General features: G+C 41.2%; 1 protein-coding gene across 1 annotated transcript in view; it reads left to right on the top strand.

The window, feature by feature from the left end:
- The window catches only part of LOC115127120 (hyccin 2-like), a 200743-nt gene that overhangs the window by 124288 nt on the left and 54871 nt on the right, over positions 1-21584 (top strand). Inside the window, exons 5-6 of the mRNA XM_065016440.1 lie at positions 8710-8889; positions 10116-10196. Of these exons, the coding sequence (XP_064872512.1) occupies positions 8710-8889; positions 10116-10196 (261 nt within the window). The remainder of the gene's footprint in view (positions 1-8709; positions 8890-10115; positions 10197-21584) is intronic.

Genomic DNA, 21584 nt, shown 5'->3' with positions numbered 1-21584 from the left:
TCTAATGGTTGTATTATATTATCCCTGTAGTCTAATGGTTGTATTATGTTATATCCCTGTAGTCTAATGGTTGTATTATATTACCCTGTAGTCTAATGGTTGTATTATATTCCCTGTAGTCTAATGGTTGTATTATATTACCCTGTAGTCTAATGGTTGTATTATATTACTCTATCCCTGTAGTCTAATGGTTGTATTATATTACTATCCCTGTAGTCTAATGGTTGTATTATATTATCCCTGTAGTCTAATGGTTGTATTATATTACCCTGTAGTCTAATGGTTGTATTATATTACCCTGTAGTCTAATGGTTGTATTATATTACTCTATCCCTGTAGTCTAATGGTTGTATTATATTACTCTGTAGTCTAATGGTTGTATTATATTACCCTGTAGTCTAATGGTTGTATTATATTACTCTATCCCTGTAGTCTAATGGTTGTATTATATTACTCTATCCCTGTAGTCTAATGGTTGTATTATATAGTACCCTAATGGTTGTATTATGTTACTCTATCCCTGTAGTCTAATGGTTGTATTATATTATCCCTGTAGTCTATCCCTGTAGTCTAATGGTTGTATTATATAACTCTATCCCTGTAGTCTAATGGTTGTATTATATTACCTATCCCTGTAGTCTAATGGTTGTATTATATTACCCTGTAGTCTAATGGTTGTATTATATTACCCTGTAGTCTAATGGTTGTATTATATTACCCTGTAGTCTAATGGTTGATTTATATTACCCTGTAGTCTAATGGTTGTATTATATTACCCTGTAGTCTAATGGTTGTATTATATTACCCTGTAGTCTAATGGTTGTATTATATTACCCTGTAGTCTAATGGTTGTATTATATTACCCTGTAGTCTAATGGTTGTATTATGTTACTCTATCCCTGTAGTCTAATGGTTGTATTATATTACCCTGTAGTCTAATGGTTGTATTATGTTACTCTATCCCTGTAGTCTAATGGTTGTATTATATTACTCTATCCCTGTAGTCTAATGGTTGTATTATATTACTCTATCCCTGTAGTCTAATGGTTGTATTATATTACCCTGTAGTCTAATGGTTGTATTATATTACCCTGTAGTCTAATGGTTGTATTATATTACCCTGTAGTCTAATGGTTGTATTATATTACTCTATCCCTGTAGTCTAATGGTTGTATTATATTACCCTGTAGTCTAATGGTTGTTTATATTACCCTGTAGTCTAATGGTTGTATTATATTACTCTCCCTGTAGTCTAATGGTTGTATTATGTTACCCTGTAGTCTAATGGTTGTATTATATTACCCTGTAGTCTAATGGTTGTATTATATTACCCTGTAGTCTAATGGTTGTATTATATTACCCTGTAGTCTAATGGTTGTATTATATTACTCTATCCCTGTAGTCTAATGGTTGTATTATGTTACTCTATCCCTGTAGTCTAATGGTTGTATTATATTACTCTATCCCTGTAGTCTAATGGTTGTATTATATTACTCTATCCCTGTAGTCTAATGGTTGTATTATATTACTCTATGGTTGTATTATATTAGTCTAATGGTTGTATTATGTTACTCTATCCCTGTAGTCTAATGGTTGTATTATATTACTCTATCCCTGTAGTCTAATGGTTGTATTATATTACCCTGTATCCCTGTAGTCTAATGGTTGTATTATGTTACTAGCCTGTAGTCTAATGGTTGTATTATATTACCCTGTAGTCTAATGGTTGTATTATATTACCCTGTAGTCTAATGGTTGTATTATATTACCCTGTAGTCTAATGGTTGTATTATATTACCCTGTAGTCTAATGGTTGTATTATATTACCCTGTAGTCTAATGGTTGTATTATATTACCCTGTAGTCTAATGGTTGTATTACTCTATCCCTTAGTCTAATGGTTGTATTATATTATCCCTGTAGTCTAATGGTTGTATTATATTACCCTGTAGTCTAATGGTTGTATTATATTACCCTGTAGTCTAATGGTTGTATTATATTACCCTGTAGTCTAATGGTTGTATTATATTATCCCTGTAGTCTAATGGTTGTATATATATTACCCTGTAGTCTAATGGTTGTATTATATTACCCTGTAGTCTAATGGTTGTATTATATTATTATCCCTGTAGTCTAATGGTTGTATTATGTTACTCTATCCCTGTAGTCTAATGGTTGTATTATATTACTCTATCCCTGTAGTCTAATGGTTGTATTATATTACCCTGTAGTCTAATGGTTGTATTATATTACCCTGTAGTCTAATGGTTGTATTATATTACCCTGTAGTCTAATGGTTGTATTATATTACCCTGTAGTCTAATGGTTGTAGTCTAATCCATATTACCCTCTAGTCTAATGGTTGTATTTACTCCCCTGTAGTCTAATTTGTAGTCTAATGGTTGTATTATATCTTCCAGTTATGGTTGTATTCTATCCCTGTAGTCTAATGGTTGTATTATGCTACTCTATCCCTGTAGTCTAATGGTTGTATTATATTACCCTGTAGTCTAATGGTTGTATTATATTCCCCTGTAGTCTGTAGTCTAATGGTTGTATTATATTACCCTGTAGTCTAATGGTTGTATTATATTACCTCTATCCCTGTAGTCTAATTTTGTATTATATTACCCTGTAGTCTAATGGTTGTATTATATTACCCTGTAGTCTAATGGTTGTATTATATTACCTATCCCTGTAGTCTAATGGTTGTATTATATTACTCTCTATCTGTGGTTTGACCTCCTTACCCTGTAGTCTAATGGTTGTATTATGTTACCCTGTAGTCTAATGGTTGTATTATATTACCCTAATGGTTGTATTATATTACCCCTCTGTATTTAGTAGTCTAATGGTTGTATTATATTACTATCCCTGTAGTCTAATGGTTGTATTATATTACCCCTGTAGTCTAATGGTTGTATTATATTACCCTGTAGTCTAATGGTTGTATTATATTACTCTATCCCTGTAGTCTAATGGTTGTATTATGTATCTACCTTAGTCTAATGGTTGTATTATATTACCCTGTAGTCTAATGGTTGTATTATATTACCCTGTAGTCTAATGGTTGTATTATATTACTCTATCCCTGTAGTCTAATGGTTGTATTATATTACTCATCCCTAGTCTAATGGTTGTATTCGATATGTTACCCTGTAGTCTAATGGTTGTATTATATTACCCTGTAGTCTAATGGTTGTATTATATTACTCCCTGTAGTCTAATGGTTGTATTATATTACCCTGTAGTCTAATGGTTGTATTATATTACCCTGTAGTTAATGGTTGTATTATATTACCCTGTAGTCTAATGGTTGTATTATATTACCCTGTAGTCTAATGGTTGTATTATATTACCCTGTAGTCTAATGGTTGTATTATATTACCCTGTAGTCTAATGGTTGTATTATATTGCTCCCTGTAGTCTAATGGTTGTATTATATTACCCTGTAGTCTAATGGTTGTATTATATTACCCTGTAGTCTAATGAACCTTGTATTATAACACCCTGTAGTCTCAATGTATTATATTACCCTGTAGTCTAATGGTTGTATTATATTACTCTATCCCTGTAGTCTAATGGTTGTATTATATTACCCTGTAGTCTAATGGTTGTATTATATTACCTGCAGTCTAATGGTCCTGTATTCTATTACCCTGTAGTCTAATGGTTGTATTCAACCTATATTACCCTGTAGTCTTCCTCCCTAATCTAATGGTTGTATTATATTACCCTGTAGTCTAATGGTTGTATTATATTACTGTAGTCTAATGGTTGTATTATATTACCTGTAGTCTAATGGTTGTATTATATTACCCTGTAGTCTAATGGTTGTATTATATTACCCTGTAGTCTAATGGTTGTATTATATTACCCTGTAGTCTTATATTCCCTGTAGTCTAATGGTTGTATTATATTACCCTGTAGTCTAATGGTTGTATTATATTACTCTATCCCTGTAGTCTAATGGTTGTATTATATTACCCTGTAGTCTAATGGTTGTATTATATTACCCTGTAGTCTAATGGTTGTATTATATTACCCTGTAGTCTAATGGTTGTATTATATTACCCTGTAGTCTAATGGTTGTATTATATTACCCTGTAGTCTAATGGTTGTATTATATTACCCTGTAGTCTAATGGTTGTATTATATTTATATTGGTTGTCTTCCCTGTAGTCTAATGGTTGTATTATATTACCCTATCCCTGTAGTCTAATGGTTGTATTATATTACCCTGTAGTCTAATGGTTGTATTATATTACCCTGTAGTCCCTATTACCCTGTAGTCTAATGGTTGTATTATATTACCCTGGTCTAATGGTTGTATTATATTACTCTATCCCTGTAGTCTAATGGTTGTATTATATTACCCTGTAGTCTAATGGTTGTATTATATTACTCTGTAGTCTAATGGTTGTATTATATTACTCTATCCCTGTAGTCTAATGGTTGTATTATATTACCCTGTAGTCTAATGGTTGTATTATATTACTCTATCCCTGTAGTCTAATGGTTGTATTATATTACCCTGTAGTCTAATGGTTGTATTATATTACCCTGTAGTCTAATGGTTGTATTATATTACCCTGTAGTCTAATGGTTGTATTATATTACCCTGTAGTCTAATGGTTGTATTATATTACCCTGTAGTCTAATGGTTGTATTATATTACTCTATCCCTGTAGTCTAATGGTTGTATTATATTACCCTGTAGTCTAATGGTTGTATTATATTACCCTGTAGTCTAATGGTTGTATTATATTACCCTGTAGTCTAATGGTTGTATTATATTACCCTGTAGTCTAATGGTTGTATTATATTACCCTGTAGTCTAATGGTTGTATTATATTACCCTGTAGTCTAATGGTTGTATTATATTACCCTGTAGTCTAATGGTTGTATTATATTACTGTAGTCTATCCCTGTAGTCTAATGGTTGTATTATATTACTCTATCCCTGTAGTCTAATGGTTGTATTATATTACCCTGTAGTCTAATGGTTGTATTATATTACCCTGTAGTCTAATGGTTGTATTATATTACCCTGTAGTCTAATGGTTGTATTATATTACCCTGTAGTCTAATGGTTGTATTATATTACCCTGTAGTCTAATGGTTGTATTATATTACTCTATCCCTGTAGTCTAATGGTTGTATTATGTTACTCTATCCCTGTAGTCTAATGGTTGTATTATGTTACTCTATCCCTGTAGTCTAATGGTTGTATTATATAACTCTATCCCTGTAGTCTAATGGTTGTATTATGTTACTCTATCCCTGTAGTCTAATGGTTGTAGTCTAATGGTTGTATTATATTACCCTGTAGTCTAATGGTTGTATTATATTACCCTGTAGTCTAATGGTTGTATTATATTACTCTATCCCTGTAGTCTAATGGTTGTATTATATAACTCTATCCCTGTAGTCTAATGGTTGTATTATGTTACTCTATCCCTGTAGTCTAATGGTTGTATTATATTACCCTGTAGTCTAATGGTTGTATTATATTACCCTGTAGTCTAATGGTTGTATTATGTTACTCTATCCCTGTAGTCTAATGGTTGTATTATATAACTCTATCCCTGTAGTCTAATGGTTGTATTATATTACCCTGTAGTCTAATGGTTGTATTATATTACCCTGTAGTCTAATGGTTGTATTATATTACCCTGTAGTCTAATGGTTGTATTATATTACCCTGTAGTCTAATGGTTGTATTATATTACTCTATCCCTGTAGTCTAATGGTTGTATTATATTACCCTGTAGTCTAATGGTTGTATTATATTACTCTATCCCTGTAGTCTAATGGTTGTATTATATTACTCTATCCCTGTAGTCTAATGGTTGTATTATGTTACCCTGTAGTCTAATGGTTGTATTATGTTACTCTATCCCTGTAGTCTAATGGTTGTATTATATTACTCTATCCCTGTAGTCTAATGGTTGTATTATATTACCCTGTAGTCTAATGGTTGTATTATATTACCCTGTAGTCTAATGGTTGTATTATATTACCCTGTAGTCTAATGGTTGTATTATATTACTCTATCCCTGTAGTCTAATGGTTGTATTATATACTCTATCCCTGTAGTCTAATGGTTGTATTATATTACTCTATCCCTGTAGTCTAATGGTTGTATTATATTACCCTGTAGTCTAATGGTTGTATTATGTTACCCTGTAGTCTAATGGTTGTATTATGTTACCCTGTAGTCTAATGGTTGTATTATTATATTATCCCTGTAGTCTAATGGTTGTATTATATTACCCTGTAGTCTAATGGTTGTATTATATATTATCCCTGTAGTCTAATGGTTGTATTATATTACCCTGTAGTCTAATGGTTGTATTATATTACCCTGTAGTCTAATGGTTGTATTATATTACTCTATCCCTGTAGTCTAATGGTTGTATTATATTACTCTATCCCTGTAGTCTAATGGTTGTATTATATTACTCTATCCCTGTAGTCTAATGGTTGTATTATATTACTCTATCCCTGTAGTCTAATGGTTGTATTATGTTACCCTGTAGTCTAATGGTTGTATTATATATTACCCTGTAGTCTAATGGTTGTATTATATCTATCCCTGTAGTCTAATGGTTGTATTATATTATCCCTGTAGTCTAATGGTTGTATTTTATATTCCCTGTAGTCTAATGGTTGTATTATATTACCCTGTAGTCTAATGGTTGTATTATATTACCCTGTAGTCTAATGGTTGTATTATATTATTATCCCTGTAGTCTAATGGTTGTATTATATTACCCTGTAGTCTAATGGTTGTATTATATATTACCCTGTAGTCTAATGGTTGTATTATATTACCCTGTAGTCTAATGGTTGTATTATATTACCCTGTAGTCTAATGGTTGTATTATATTACTCTATCCCTGTAGTCTAATGGTTGTATTATATTACCCTGTAGTCCCTGTAGTCTAATGGTTGTATTATATTATTATCCCTGTAGTCTAATGGTTGTATTATATTACCCTGTAGTCTAATGGTTGTATTATATTACCCTGTAGTCTAATGGTTGTATTATATTACCCTGTAGTCTAATGGTTGTATTATATTACTCTATCCCTGTAGTCTAATGGTTGTATTATATTACTCTATCCCTGTAGTCTAATGGTTGTATTATATTACCCTGTAGTCTAATGGTTGTATTATATTACCCTGTAGTCTAATGGTTGTATTATATTACTCTATCCCTGTAGTCTAATGGTTGTATTATATTACTCTATCCCTGTAGTCTAATGGTTGTATTATATAACTCTATCCCTGTAGTCTAATGGTTGTATTATGTTACTCTATCCCTGTAGTCTAATGGTTGTATTATATTACCCTGTAGTCTAATGGTTGTATCATGTTACTCTATCCCTGTAGTCTAATGGTTGTATTATATTACCCTGTAGTCTAATGGTTGTATTATATTACCCTGTAGTCTAATGGTTGTATTATATTACCCTGTAGTCTAATGGTTGTATTATATTACCCTGTAGTCTAATGGTTGTATTATATTACTCTATCCCTGTAGTCTAATGGTTGTATTATATTACCCTGTAGTCTAATGGTTGTATTATATTACCCTGTAGTCTAATGGTTGTATTATATTACTCTATCCCTGTAGTCTAATGGTTGTATTATATTACCCTGTAGTCTAATGGTTGTATTATATTACCCTGTAGTCTAATGGTTGTATTATATTACTCTATCCCTGTAGTCTAATGGTTGTATTATATTACCCTGTAGTCTAATGGTTGTATTATGTTACTCTATCCCTGTAGTCTAATGGTTGTATTATATTACCCTGTAGTCTAATGGTTGTATTTATATTAGTCTACCCTATCTAATTGTTGTATTATATTCTGTAGTCTAATGGTTGTATTATATTACTCTATCTCTGTAGTCTAATGGTTGTATTATATTACCCTGTAGTCTAATGGTTGTATTATGTTACCCTGTAGTCTAATTGTTGTATTATATTACCCTGTAGTCTAATGGTTGTATTATATTACCCTGTAGTCTAATGGTTGTATTATGTTACTCTATCCCTGTAGTCTAATGGTTGTATTTATTATTACTAATGGTTGTATTATATTCTGTAGTCTAATGGTTGTATTATATTACCCTGTAGTCTAATGGTTGTATTATATTACTCTATCCCTGTAGTCTAATGGTTGTATTATATTACTCTATCCCTGTAGTCTAATGGTTGTATTATATTACCCTGTAGTCTAATGGTTGTATTATATTACTCTATCCCTGTAGTCTAATGGTTGTATTATGTTATCCCTGTAGTCTATCCCTGTAGTCTAATGGTTGTATTATGTTACTCTATCCCTGTAGTCTAATGGTTGTATTATGTTACTCTATCCCTGTAGTCTAATGGTTGTATTATGTTACCCTGTAGTCTAATGGTTGTATTATATTACCCTGTAGTCTAATGGTTGTATTATATTACCCTGTAGTCTAATGGTTGTATTATATTACTCTGTAGTCTAATGGTTGTATTATATTACTCTGTAGTCTAATGGTTGTATTATATTACTCTGTAGTCTAATGGTTGTATTATGTTACTCTATCCTTGTAGTCTAATGGTTGTATTATATTACTCTATCCCTGTAGTCTAATGGTTGTATTATGTTACTCTATCCCTGTAGTCTAATGGTTGTATTATATTACTCTATCCCTGTAGCTCCTTGAGCCTGTCTGTCACCAGCTGTTTGAGATGTACCGGAGCTCTGAGGACCGCCTGAGACGCTTCACACTGCAGTTCCTTCCAGAGCTGGTCTGGGTGTACCTCCGCATCACCGCCAGCAGAGACCGCCAGAGCAACGGCTGCATAGAGGCCTTGCTGCTGGGCATATACAACCTGGTAACTACTACTACCTACCTAAACCTACAGAACTAACCTAGTTATAACCCTACCCCTCATGCTAGGCATATGTACAGACTGTGAGGGGTTAGGAGATAGGGCTTTAGGCTCTATGGAAGAGGCTTGGACAGCTGGTGCTGAAGGTCAGATGAAGGTCTGCTGTCGTTACTGGAAGAGGCTACTAAAGCTTTGTCAGGACCTGTGGAAAGGACAGATCCCTGGGTCTATCTAGTAACTGCTGCAGATATCGTTGTAGAGGGCTCCGTCTATTTCATGCATAATTTACGATCCTCTGTCTTCTCTCATCTACCACTGCTGTAGTCAGTTACACAGCACGGCTCTCTGCAGACAGACATTGGATATACAGAGAGAACCTGGCTCTGGGCAGGCAGTCAGGCAGTGAAGGGCGTGGTTAGCAATTAGCATAGCATTCAAGGACATGGTTAGCATGGCAGCAGGGTTAGCATTATCACAGCTGTGAGGGGTGTGGTTAGCACGATAAGCAATTTTCATAAGAAATGTTCATGATAAGCAAATAGCATGTTTAGCAATAGCATGGTTAGCAATAGCATGGTTAGCACATTAGTGAATGGCAGGTTGGCATTAACAGTACTGATCTCATGAAGGATTAGTGTTGGGGTACAGACAGACCCAGTGAGTAACTCTCCCGGAGGATGACAGAGGATAGGAGAAACTAAGGGCATGCAGTCCATTACGACACAGAGGTCACTAAGCTTACTCTCAAAGCACACACAAACACTGTCCACCAGACTGTTAAAATCAACCAACCCAGCCAAAGAAGGTTTTTTCATTGACCTCTGCATTGAAGAGCTTGTTTCGTTGACCTCTGCAGGGTAGCCTAGTGGTTAGAGCGTTGGACTAGTAACCGAAAGGTTGCAAGTTCGAATCCCCGAGCTGACAAGGTACAAATCTGTCGTTCTGCCCCTGAACAGGCCGTCATTGAAAATAAGAATTTGTTCTTAACTGACTTGCCTAGTTAAATAAAGGTCTGGCCGTCCAGAATCACAACACACGGCCTTTGGCCCCGTTGAAGCGTGCTCATCGTTTTCCTGACGTTCTCAGCTAACCCGTTTATTCACGCACGCGCACACATGCGCACACACACGTGCACACACACACACACACACACTATCAACCAGACTGTTCAAACTAACCAACCCGGCCAAAAAGCTCTCCAACATTACTTTCTCGCTCTGGTTTTTCAGGAGATTGTGGACAAAGATGGGAACAGCAAGCTCCTGTCGTTCACCATCCCCTCCCTGTCCAAGTCCTCTGTGTATCACGAGGTAAGACTGGTAGCCTAGCGTTTAGTGTTGGGCCAGTAACCGAAAGGTCGCTGGTTCCAATGCCCGAGCCGACAAGGTGAAAAATCTGTCTGTGCCTTTGGGAAATGTGCTGATATGCACCAGGGCCACTGTACTACTAAGCCTGACTCTGGAAAACAACACATTTCACTGCACCTATGAAAATTAAACGGCTTTTCTATGTGTGTTTTGTTGCCTTCTGTCCATCCTCTGTGGGCACATCCCACAGGGTACCGTATTCCAGTACACTATATAGGGAATATTGGGTCATTTGAGACATTAATCGCCTTCACCCATCTCTCCTGGCTGTAAAACAGGCTTATTATCTGACCGTCTGGAGGGTGAAGAATGTAGGCTCTGTGATGTTATTATGTTCACCTCCAGGGGTAACGGTGGTTTATCTAGCTCTCATTGTTCACCTCTAGGGGTAACGGTGGTTCATCTAGCTCATTGTTCACCTCTAGGGGTAACGGTGGTTTATCTAGCTCATTGTTCACCTCTAGGGGTAACGGTGGTTTATCTAGCTCTCATTGTTCACCTCTAGGGGTAACGGTGGTTTATCTAGCTCATTGTTCACCTCTAGGGGTAACGGTGGTTTATCTAGCTCATTGTTCACCTCTACGGTGGTTTATCTAGCTCTCATTGTTCACCTCTAGGGGTGGTTTATCTCATTGCTCATTGTTTTCAGCTCATTGTTCACCTCCAGGGGTAACGGTGGTTTATCTAGCCCTCATTGTTCACCTCCAGGGGTAACGGTGGTTTATCTAGCTCATTGTTCACCTCTAGGGGTAACGGTGGTTTATCTAGCTCATTGTTCACCTCTAGGGGTAACGGTGGTTTATCTTTCTGCTCTGCGGTCGGTCAACCCTTTAGAGTATCAAATCAAATTTTATTCGTCACATACACATGGTTAGCAGATGTTAATGCGAGTGTAGCGAAATGCTTGTGCTTCTAGTTACGACAATGCAGTAATAACCAACGAGTAATCTAGCTAACAATTCCAAAACTACTACCTTATACACACAAGTGTAAAGGGATAAAGAACATGTACATAAAGATATATGAATGAGTGATGGTACAGAGCGGCATAGGCAAGATGCAGTAGATGGTATCGAGTACAGTATATACATATGAGATGAGTATGTAAACAAAGTGGCATAGTTAAAGTGGCTAGTGATACATGTATTACATAAGGATGCAGTAGAGAATATAGTAGTACAGTATATACGTATACATATGAGATGAATAATGTAGGGTATGTAAACATTATATTAGGTAGCATTGTTTAAAGTGGCTAGTGATATATTTTATATAATTTCCCATCAATTCCCATTATTAAAGTGGCTGGAGTTGAGTCAGTGTGTTGGCAGCAGCCACTCAATGAATCAATGAACTGTGCTCATTTTCCTAGCCACCGTGCTTCTACACCTGCATTGCTTGCTGTTTGGGGTTTTAGGCTGGGTTTCTGTACAGCACTTTGAGATATCAGCTGATGTAAGAAGGGCTTTATAAATACATTTGATTTGATTAGCCAGGAGATGTTTACAGGAACACACCAATCTGTTAGCTACTATTGAATGGAGAGCGACGCTTTCTACCAGGCCAAATGGAAGTGTTTATAGTCTGGTGTATTACATTAACCACTGAGTCTAATGACACCCTGTTCTCTCTGTAGAGCACTACCCTGTTCCCTCTGTAGAGCACTACCCCGTTCCCTCCGTAGAGCACTACCCTGTTCCCTCTGTAGAGCACTACCCTGTTCCCTCTGTAGAGCACTACCCTGTTCCCTCTGTAGAGCACTACCCTGTTCCCTCTGTAGAGCACTACCCTGTTCCCTCTGTAGAGCACTACCCTGTTCCCTCTGTAGAGCACTACCCTGTTCCCTCTGTAGAGCACTACCCTGTTCCCTCTGTAGAGCACTACCCTGTTCCCTCTGTAGAGCACTACCCTGTTCCCTCTGTAGAGCACTACCCTGTTCCTCTGTAGAGCACTACCCTGCACTTCCCTCTGTAGAGCACTACCCTGTTCCCTCTGTAGAGCACTACCCTGTTCCCTCTGTAGAGCACTACCCTGTTCCCTCTGTAGAGCACTACCCTGTTCTGTAGAGCACTACCCCGTTCCTCTGTAGAGCACTACCCTGTTCTGCCTCTGTAGAGCACTACCCTGTTCCCTCTGTAGAGCACTACCCTGTTCCCTCTGTAGAGCACTACCCTGTTCCCTCTGTAGAGCACTACCCTGTTCCCTCTGTAGAGCACTACCCTGTTCCCTCTGTAGAGCACTACCCCGTTCCCTCTGTAGAGCACTACCCCGTTCCCTCTGTAGAGCACTACCCCGTTCCCTCTGTAGAGCACTACCCCGTTCCCTCTGTAGAGCACTACCCCGTTCCCTCTGTAGAGCACTACCCCGTTCCCTCCGTAGAGCGCTGTGGGCCCTGGTCAACAGTAGGACGCTGTGGGCCCTGGTCAACAGTAGGACGCTGTGGGCCCTGGTCAACAGTAGGACGCTGTGGGCCCTGGTCAACAGTAGGGCGCTGTGGGCCCTGGTCAACAGTAGGGCGCTGTGGGCCCTGGTCAACAGTAGGGCGCTGTGGGCCCTGGTCAACAGTAGGGCGCTGTGGGCCCTGGTCAACAGTAGGACGTTGTGGCAGTGTTTGCCCAGCGTCATCCGGGTTAGATAAGGGTTTGGTTTTAAAGAATCCTTGTGCGCTGACATGGTCACCAGCTGTACGGTGTTTCCTCGACACATGTTGCGGCTGGCTTCCGGGTTAAGAAGCAGTGCGGCTTGGCAGGGTCGTATTTCGAAGGATGCATGGCTCTCGACCTTCGCCTCTCCCGAGTCCATACGGGAGTTGCAGCGATGGGACAAGACTGTAACTACCAATTTGATATCATGAAATTGGGGGTAAAAAGTAACAAAAAAAACCCTTTTTACTCAGGCTCCCTTTCCAGCGTTGGGGAACATTACAGTTCCTCTGACACCCGCTACGTCTGTTTCTATGGCACAAACTGTTCACACCACTCTGGTTGGCGGAGAAAACATTTAGCAGGTTTAAAGCTTATTTTCTTGCAATTATACACATTGTACCATGTCTAATGTGTATTCGTGTGATATTTGATTGATGACTCTAACTCTGTGGGCTAAACGTTAGCTGACATGGGCTAGTTAATCAGGACATTTCTGACTAGTTATAAATATCTCTCTGAGGTCTGCAGTGACTGACATGACAAGAGGAACTGATGATGTACTACCCAATTTAGAAATGTCACTTTGTGAGTTCTGCTATTCCAATTTTAGAGTCTAAAGCCGGACTGAGTTCCTTAATAAAAGCCTGTCCCCCCCCCCCCCCCCATTCAACAGTGGGCAGCGCTCTATTCAACAGTAGGCAGCGCTCTATCCAACAGTAGGCAGCGCTCTATCCAACAGTAGGCAGCGCTCTATTCAACAGTAGGCAGCGCTCTATCCAACAGTAGGCAGCGCTCTATCCAACAGTAGGCAGCGCTCTATCCAACAGTAGGCAGCGCTCTATCCAACAGTAGGCAGCGCTCTATCCAACAGTAGGCAGCGCTCTATCCAACAGTAGGCAGCGCTCTATCCAACAGTAGGCAGCGCTCTATCCAACAGTAGGCAGCGCTCTATCCAACAGTAGGCAGCGCTCTATTCAACAGTAGGCAGCGCTCTATCCAACAGCTGCCTATCCAACAGTAGGCAGCGCTCTATCCAACAGTAGGCAGCGCTCTATCCAACAGTAGGCAGCGCTCTATCCAACAGTAGGCAGCGCTCTATCCAACAGTAGGCAGCGCTCTATCCAACAGTAGGCAGCGCTCTATCCAACAGTAGGCAGCGCTCTATCCAACAGTAGGCAGCGCTCTATTCAACAGTAGGCAGCGCTCTATCCAACAGTAGGCAGCGCTCTATCCAACAGTAGGCAGCGCTCTATCCAACAGTAGACAGCGCTCTATCCAACAGTAGGCAGCGCTCTATCCAACAGTAGGCAGCGCTCTATCCAACAGTAGGCAGCGCTCTATCCAACAGTAGGCAGCGCTCTATCCAACAGTAGGCAGCGCTCTATCCAACAGTAGGCAGCGCTCTATTCAACAGTAGGCAGCGCTCTATTCAACAGTAGGCAGCGCTCTATCCAACAGTAGGCAGCGCTCTATCCAACAGTAGGCAGCGCTCTATTCAACAGTAGGCAGCGCTCTATTCAACAGTAGGCAGCGCTCTATCCAACAGTAGGCAGCGCTCTATTCAACAGTAGGCAGCGCTCTACGTGACATCAGTCTTACTCCACTAGCATATCCTCCATACGCTACTAGTCTCATCCAGAATGAATTCCCTCTCTGCTTTCTCCCCCTGATACCAGAAACCAGTTCACTGAAAGGAGGTCTCTGCTCACTGCCACAATGACTGAGTGTCTCTGGCTCTGCATCACCTCAGAGGAGAGCTCTATTCTACAATACAGTGTGCCAGTTCAGCCCAGGCCAATGTTCCTCTTTGAAGGCTGCCTATCCTTACTGCAGTGCTGTGGCGTCTCATATGGGGCCTATTTCTATGTGCGTTGAGGCATTCTCTCCTAGTACACAAGCAGACTGACAGACGCACGGAACTCTGACATAACCCAGGAAATATGAACGTGAACCATATGAATATGAACAAAGGAAACGATACATTGTACAAGTACGATAAACATGGCACCCACTCAGAGGGTAAGAAATGATGAATGAAAATGTCTTGTTTCAAACATGAAGGGCTAGCTAAACCCAGCAAAAAAAAGAAACATCCTCTCCCTGTCAACTGCTTTTATTTTCAGCAAACTCAACATGTGTAAATATTTGTATGAACATAACAAGATTCAACAACTGAGACATAAACTGAACAAGTTCCACAGACATGTGACCAACAGAAATGGATGTGTGCCTGAACAAAGGGGGGGGGGTCAAAATCAAAAGTAACAGTCAGTATCTGGTGTGGCCACCAGCTGCATTAAGTACTGCAGTGCATCTCCTCCTTATGGACAGCACAGATGTGCCAGTTCTTGCTGTGAGATGTTACCACACACTTCCACCAAGGCACCTGCACACCTGCAAGTTCCCGGACATTTCTGGGGGGAATGGCCCTAGCCCTCACCCTCCAATCCAACAGGTCTCAGACGTGCTCAATGGGATTGAGATCCGGGCTCACTGGCCATGGCAGAACACTGACATTTCTGTCTTGCAGGAAATCACGAACAGAACGAGCAGTATGGCTGGTGGCATTGTCATGCTGGAGGGTCATGTCAGGATGAGCCTGCAGGAAGGGTACCACATGAGGGAGGAGGATGTCTTCCCTGTAACACGCAGCGTTGAGATTGCCTGCAATGACAACAAGCTCAGTCCGATGATGCTGTGACACACCGCCCCAGACCATGACGGACCCTCCACCTCCAAATCAATCCCACTCCAGAGTACAGGCCTCGGTGTAACGCTCATTCCTTTGAAGATAAACTCGAATCCGACCATCACCCCTGGTGAGACAAAACCGTGACTCATCAGTGAAGAGCACTTTTCGCCAGTCCTGTCTGGTCCAGTGACGGTGGGTTTGTGCCCATAGGCTACGTTGTTGCCGGTGATGTCTGGTGAGGACCTGCCTTACAACAGGCCTACAAGCCCTCAGTCCACCCTCTCTCAGCCTATTGCGGACAGTCTGAGCACTGATGGAGGAATTGTGCATTCCTGGTGTAACTCAGGCAGTTGTTGTTGCCATCCTGTACCTGTCCCACAGGTGTGATGTTCGGATGCACCGGTCCTGTGCAGGTGTTGTTACACCTGGTCTGCCACTGCGAAGACGATCAGCTGTCCGTCCTGTCTCCCTGTAGCGCTGTCTTAGGTGTCTCACAGTACGGACATTGTAATTTATACATTTTTACATCTGCGTCCTCATGCCTCCTTGCAGCATGCCTAAGGCACGTTCACGCAGATGAGCAGGGACCCTGGGCATCTTTCTTTTGGTGTTTTTCAGAGTCAGTAGAAAGGCCTCTTTAGTGTCCTAAGTTTTCATAACTGTGACCTTAATTGCCTACCGTCTGTAAGCTGTTAGTGTCTTAACGACCGTTCCACAGGTGCATGTTCATTAATTGTTTATGGTTCATTGAACAAGCAGGGAAACAGTGTTTAAACCTTTTACAATGAAGATCTGTGAAGTTATTTGGATTTTTACTAGTTGTCTTTGAGAGACAGGGTCCTGAAATAGAGGAGGTTTCTTTTTTTGCTGAGTTTATTTTTGCAGGATTAGATGGAATATAGATTTACTACATATGCATTTAAATGTGTGAAAGCAACAGCGAACATTTGAAATCAAATCAAATTGTATTTGTCACATGAACTGAATACAACAGGAGACCTTAAAGTGAAATGCTTACTTAACCAACAATGCAGTTTTAAGAAAATAAGAGATAAGAAATACTTAAAGAGCAGCAGTAAATAACAACAGCGAGGCTATATACAGGGGGTACCAGTACAGAGTCAATGTGGAGGCTATATACAGGGTATTACGGTACAGAGTCAATGTGGAGGCTATATACAGGGTGTTACGGTATAGAGTCAATGTGGAGGCTATATACAGGGGGTTACGGTACAGAGTCAATGTGGAGGCTATATACAGGGTGTTACGGTACAGAGTCAATGTGGAGGCTATATACAGGGTGTTACGGTACAGAGTCAATGTGGAGGCTATATACAGGGTGTTACGGTATAGAGTCAATGTGGAGGCTATATACAGGGTGTTACGGTATAGAGTCAATGTGGAGGCTATATACAGGGTGTTACGGTATAGAGTCAATGTGGAGGCTATATACAGGGTGTTACGGTACAGAGTCAATGTGGAGGCTATATACAGGGTGTTACGGTATAGAGTCAATGTGGAGGCTATATACAGGGTGTTACGGTATAGAGTCAATGTGGAGGCTATATACAGGGTGTTACGGTATAGAGTCAATGTGGAGGCTATATACAGGGTGTTACGGTACAGAGTCAATGTGGAGGCTATATACAGGGTGTTACGGTACAGAGTCAATGTGGAGGCTATATACAGGGTGTTACGGTACAGAGTCAATGTGGAGGCTATATACAGGGGTTACGGTACAGAGTCAATGTGGAGGCTATATACAGGGTGTTACGGTACAGAGTCAATGTGGAGGCTATATACAGGGTGTTACAGGGTGTTACGGTACAGAGTCAATGTGGAGGCTATATACAGGGTGTTACGGTACAGAGTCAATGTGGAGGCTATATACAGGGGGTACCGGTACAGAGTCAATGTGGAGGCTATATACAGGGTGTTACGGTACAGAGTCAATGTGGAGGCTATATACAGGGGGTACGGTACAGAGTCAATGTGGAGGCTATATACAGGGTGTTACGGTACAGAGTCAATGTGGAGGCTATATACAGGGTGTTACGGTACAGAGTCAATGTGGAGGCTATATACAGGGTGTTACGGTACAGAGTCAATGTGGAGGCTATATACAGGGGGTACCGGTACAGAGTCAATGTGGAGGCTATATACAGGGTGTTACGGTACAGAGTCAATGTGGTGGCTATATACAGGGGGTACCGGTACAGAGTCAATGTGGAGGCTATATACAGGGGGTACCGGTACAGAGTCAATGTGGAGGCTATATACAGGGTGCTACGGTACAGAGTCAATGTGGAGGCTATATACAGGGTGTTACGGTACAGAGTCAATGTGGAGGCTATATACAGGGTGTTATATACAGGGTGTTACGGTACAGAGTCAATGTGGAGGCTATATACAGGGTGTTACGGTACAGAGTCAATGTGGAGGCTATATACAGGGTGTTAGTACAGAGTCAATGTGGTGGCTATATACAGGGGTACCAGTACAGAGTCAATGTGGAGGCTATATACAGGGTATTACGGTACAGAGTCAATGTGGAGGCTATATACAGGGTGTTACGGTACAGAGTCAATGTGGAGGCTATATACAGGGTGTTACGGTACAGAGTCAATGTGGAGGCTATATACAGGTGGTACCGGTACAGAGTCAATGTGGAGGCTATATACAGGGTGTTACGGTACAGAGTCAATGTGGAGGCTATATACAGGGGTTACGGTACAGAGTCAATGTGGAGGCTATATACAGGGGTACGGTACAGAGTCAATGTGGAGGCTATAAACAGGGGGTACCGGTACAGAGTCAATGTGGAGGCTATATACAGGGGGTACCGGTACAGAGTCAATGTGGAGGCTATGTACAGGGTGTTACGGTACAGAGTCAATGTACGGGGGCACCGGTTTCAAGGTAATTTCAAGGTAATTGAGGTATTATGTACATGTAGGTAGAGTTATTAAAGTGACTATGCATAGATAACAGAGTAGCAGCAGCGTAGAAGGGGGGGGATGCAATTAGATTGGCTGAATCTTATGGCTAGGGGGTAGTACAGAGTCTGTTTAGAAGCCTCTTGGACCAGACTTGGTGCTATATACAGGGGTACCACAGAGTCAATGTGGAGGCTATAGCAGAGAGAACAGTCTATGACTTACAGAGGTGCGGTACAGAGTCAATGTACGGGGCACCGTTTCAAGGTAATTTCAAGGTAATTGAGGTATTAGTACAGAGAGAACAGTCTAAATGACTATGCATGATAACCGGTAGCAGCGCGTAGAAGGGGGTGCAATTGTGGCTGGTAGCAGAGAGAACAGTCTATGACTTGGTGCTCCGGTACCGCTTGCTGTGCGGTAGCAGAGAGAACAGTCTATGACTTGGGGAACCGGTACCACTCGCCGTGCGGTAGCAGAAAGAACTGTCTATGACTGGCGTGGCTGGAGTCTTTGACAATTTTTAGGCCTTTCTCTGACACCGCCTCATATAGAGGTCCTGGATGGCAGGAAACGGTGATGTACTGGGCCGTATGCACTACCCCCTGTAGTGCCTTGCGGTCGGAGGCCGAGCAGATGCCGTACCAGGCAGTGATGCAACCAGTCAATGCTCTCGACGGTGCAGCTGTAGAACCATTTGAGGATCTGAGGACCCATGCCAAATCTTTTCAGTCTCCTGAGGGGGAATGGGTTTTGTCGTGCCCTCTCCACGACTGTCTTGGTGTGCTTGGACCATGTTAGTTTGTTGGTGATGTGGACACCAAGGATCTTTAAGCTCTCGACCTGCTCCACTAGCCCAGTAGATGAGAATGGGGGCGTGCTCCGTCCTCCTTTTTCTGTAGTCCACAATCATCTCCTTTGTCTTGATCACATTGAGGGAGAGGTTTTTGTCCTGGCACCACACGGCCAGATCTGTGACCACCTCCCTATAGGTCGTTTCTTCGTTGTTGGTGATCAGGCCTACCAGTGTTGTGTCATCAGCAAACTTAATGATTGTGTAGGAGTCGTGCCTGGCCATGCAGTCATGAGTGAACATGGAGTAGAGGTGTGGACTGAGCACACACCCCAGAGGGGCCCCGGTGTTGAGGCTCAGTGTCGCGGATATGTTACCTACCCTTACCACCTGGGTGCGGCCCGTCAGGAAGCCCAGGATCCATTTGCAGAGGGAGGTGTTTAGTCCCAGGATCCTTAGCTTAGTGATGAGCTTTGTGGGCACTATGGTGTTGAACGCTGAGCTGTTGTCAATGAACAGCATTCTCACATAGGTGTTCCTTTTGTCCAGGTGGGAAAGGGAAGTGTGGAGTGAAATAGAGATTGCATCATCTGTGGATCTGTTTGTACGGTATGCAAATTGGAGTGGGTCTAGGGTTTCTGGGATAATGGTGTTGATGTGAGCCATGACCAGCCTTTCAAAGCATGTCATGGCTACAGACGTGAGTGCTACGGGTCGATTGTCATTTAGGCAGGGTTACCTTAGTGTATTTGGTCACATGGACTATGGTGGTCTGCTTGAAACATGTTGGTATTACAGACTCGGACAGGGAGAGGTTGAAAATGTCAGTGAAGACACTTTCCAGTTGGTCAGCGCATGCTCGGAGTACATGTCCTGGTAATCTGTCTGGCCCAGCGGCCTTGTGAATGCTGACCTGTTTAAAGGACTTACTCACGTCGGCTACGGAGAGGTTGATCACACAGTCGTCCGGAACAGCTGATGCTCTCATGAATGTTTCAGTGTTATTTGCCTCGACGTGAGCATAGAAGTTATTTATCTGGTCTGGTAGACTCGTGTCACTGGGCAGCTCTCGGCTGTGCTTCCCTTTGTGGTCTGTAATGGTTTGCCCTGCCACAACCGACGAGCGGAGCCGGTGTAGTCCGATTTGATCTTAGTCCTGTGTTGAAGCTTTGCCTGTTTGATGGTTCGTCGGAGCGTCATAGCGGGATTTCTTTTAAGCTTCCAGATTAGAGTCCCTCTCTTTGAAGCAAGCTTAAGATCACCATGCGCAATGCCAAGCATCGGATGGAGTGGTGTAAAGCTCGCTGCCATTGGACTCTGGAGCAGTGGAAACGTGTTCTCTGGAGTGATGAATCACGCTTCACCATCTGGCAGTCCGACGGACAAATCTGGGTTTGTCGGATGCCAGGACAAAACTACCTGCCCCAATGCATATTGGCAACTGACTAAAGTTAGATGGAGGAGGAAAAATGGTTTGGGGCTCTTTTTCATGGTTTGGGTTAAGCCTCTTAGTTCCAGTGGAGGGAAATCTTAATGCTACAGCATATAATTATATTCTAGACTGTGCTTCCAAATTTGTAGCAACAGTTTTGGGAAGGCCCTTTCCTGTTTCAGCATGACAATTCCCCCGCACAAAGCGAGGTCCATACAGAAATGGTTTGTCGAGATTGGTGTGGAAGAACTTGATTGGCCGCACAGAACCCGGTTGACCTCTAACGCATCTGACACCTTTGGGATGAATTGGAACGCCGATCGCCCAACATCAGTGCCCGACCTCACTTATGCTCTTGTGGCTGAATGGAAGCAAGTCCCTGCAGCAATGTTCCAACATCTACTGTAAAGCCTTCCCAGAAGAGTGGATTTAACCCCATCATTTTGGGCGTTAAACAGTCTCCATATATACTTCCAATTTAATTTCTGCAGTGGCTACATCTTGTTATTGGTATGCTTGTCAATGGCCTAGAAAGTTTTTTAGTTGATGCATAAAAATAAACATTATGGGCAGACTGTGTCAGACTGTAATGGTCTCATATATTCATCAGGTAAATACTGCTGTCTATCAGACTGTAATGGTCTCATATATTCATCAGTCTCAGACTGTAATGGTATATTCATCAGGTAAATACTGCTGTCTATCAGACTGTCTATTCATCAGGTAAATACTGCTGTCTATCATAATGGTCTATTCATCAGGTAAATACTGCTGTCTATCAGACTAATGTTCTCATTCATCAGTTAAATACTGCTGTCTATCAGACTGTAATG

This window comes from Oncorhynchus nerka, linkage group LG3 (assembly GCF_034236695.1).
Source record: "Oncorhynchus nerka isolate Pitt River linkage group LG3, Oner_Uvic_2.0, whole genome shotgun sequence".
Classification (NCBI taxonomy): domain Eukaryota; kingdom Metazoa; phylum Chordata; class Actinopteri; order Salmoniformes; family Salmonidae; genus Oncorhynchus; species Oncorhynchus nerka.
The sequence above is the reverse complement of the archived record's forward strand: the minus strand, read 5'-3'. Positions and strand labels throughout refer to the sequence as shown.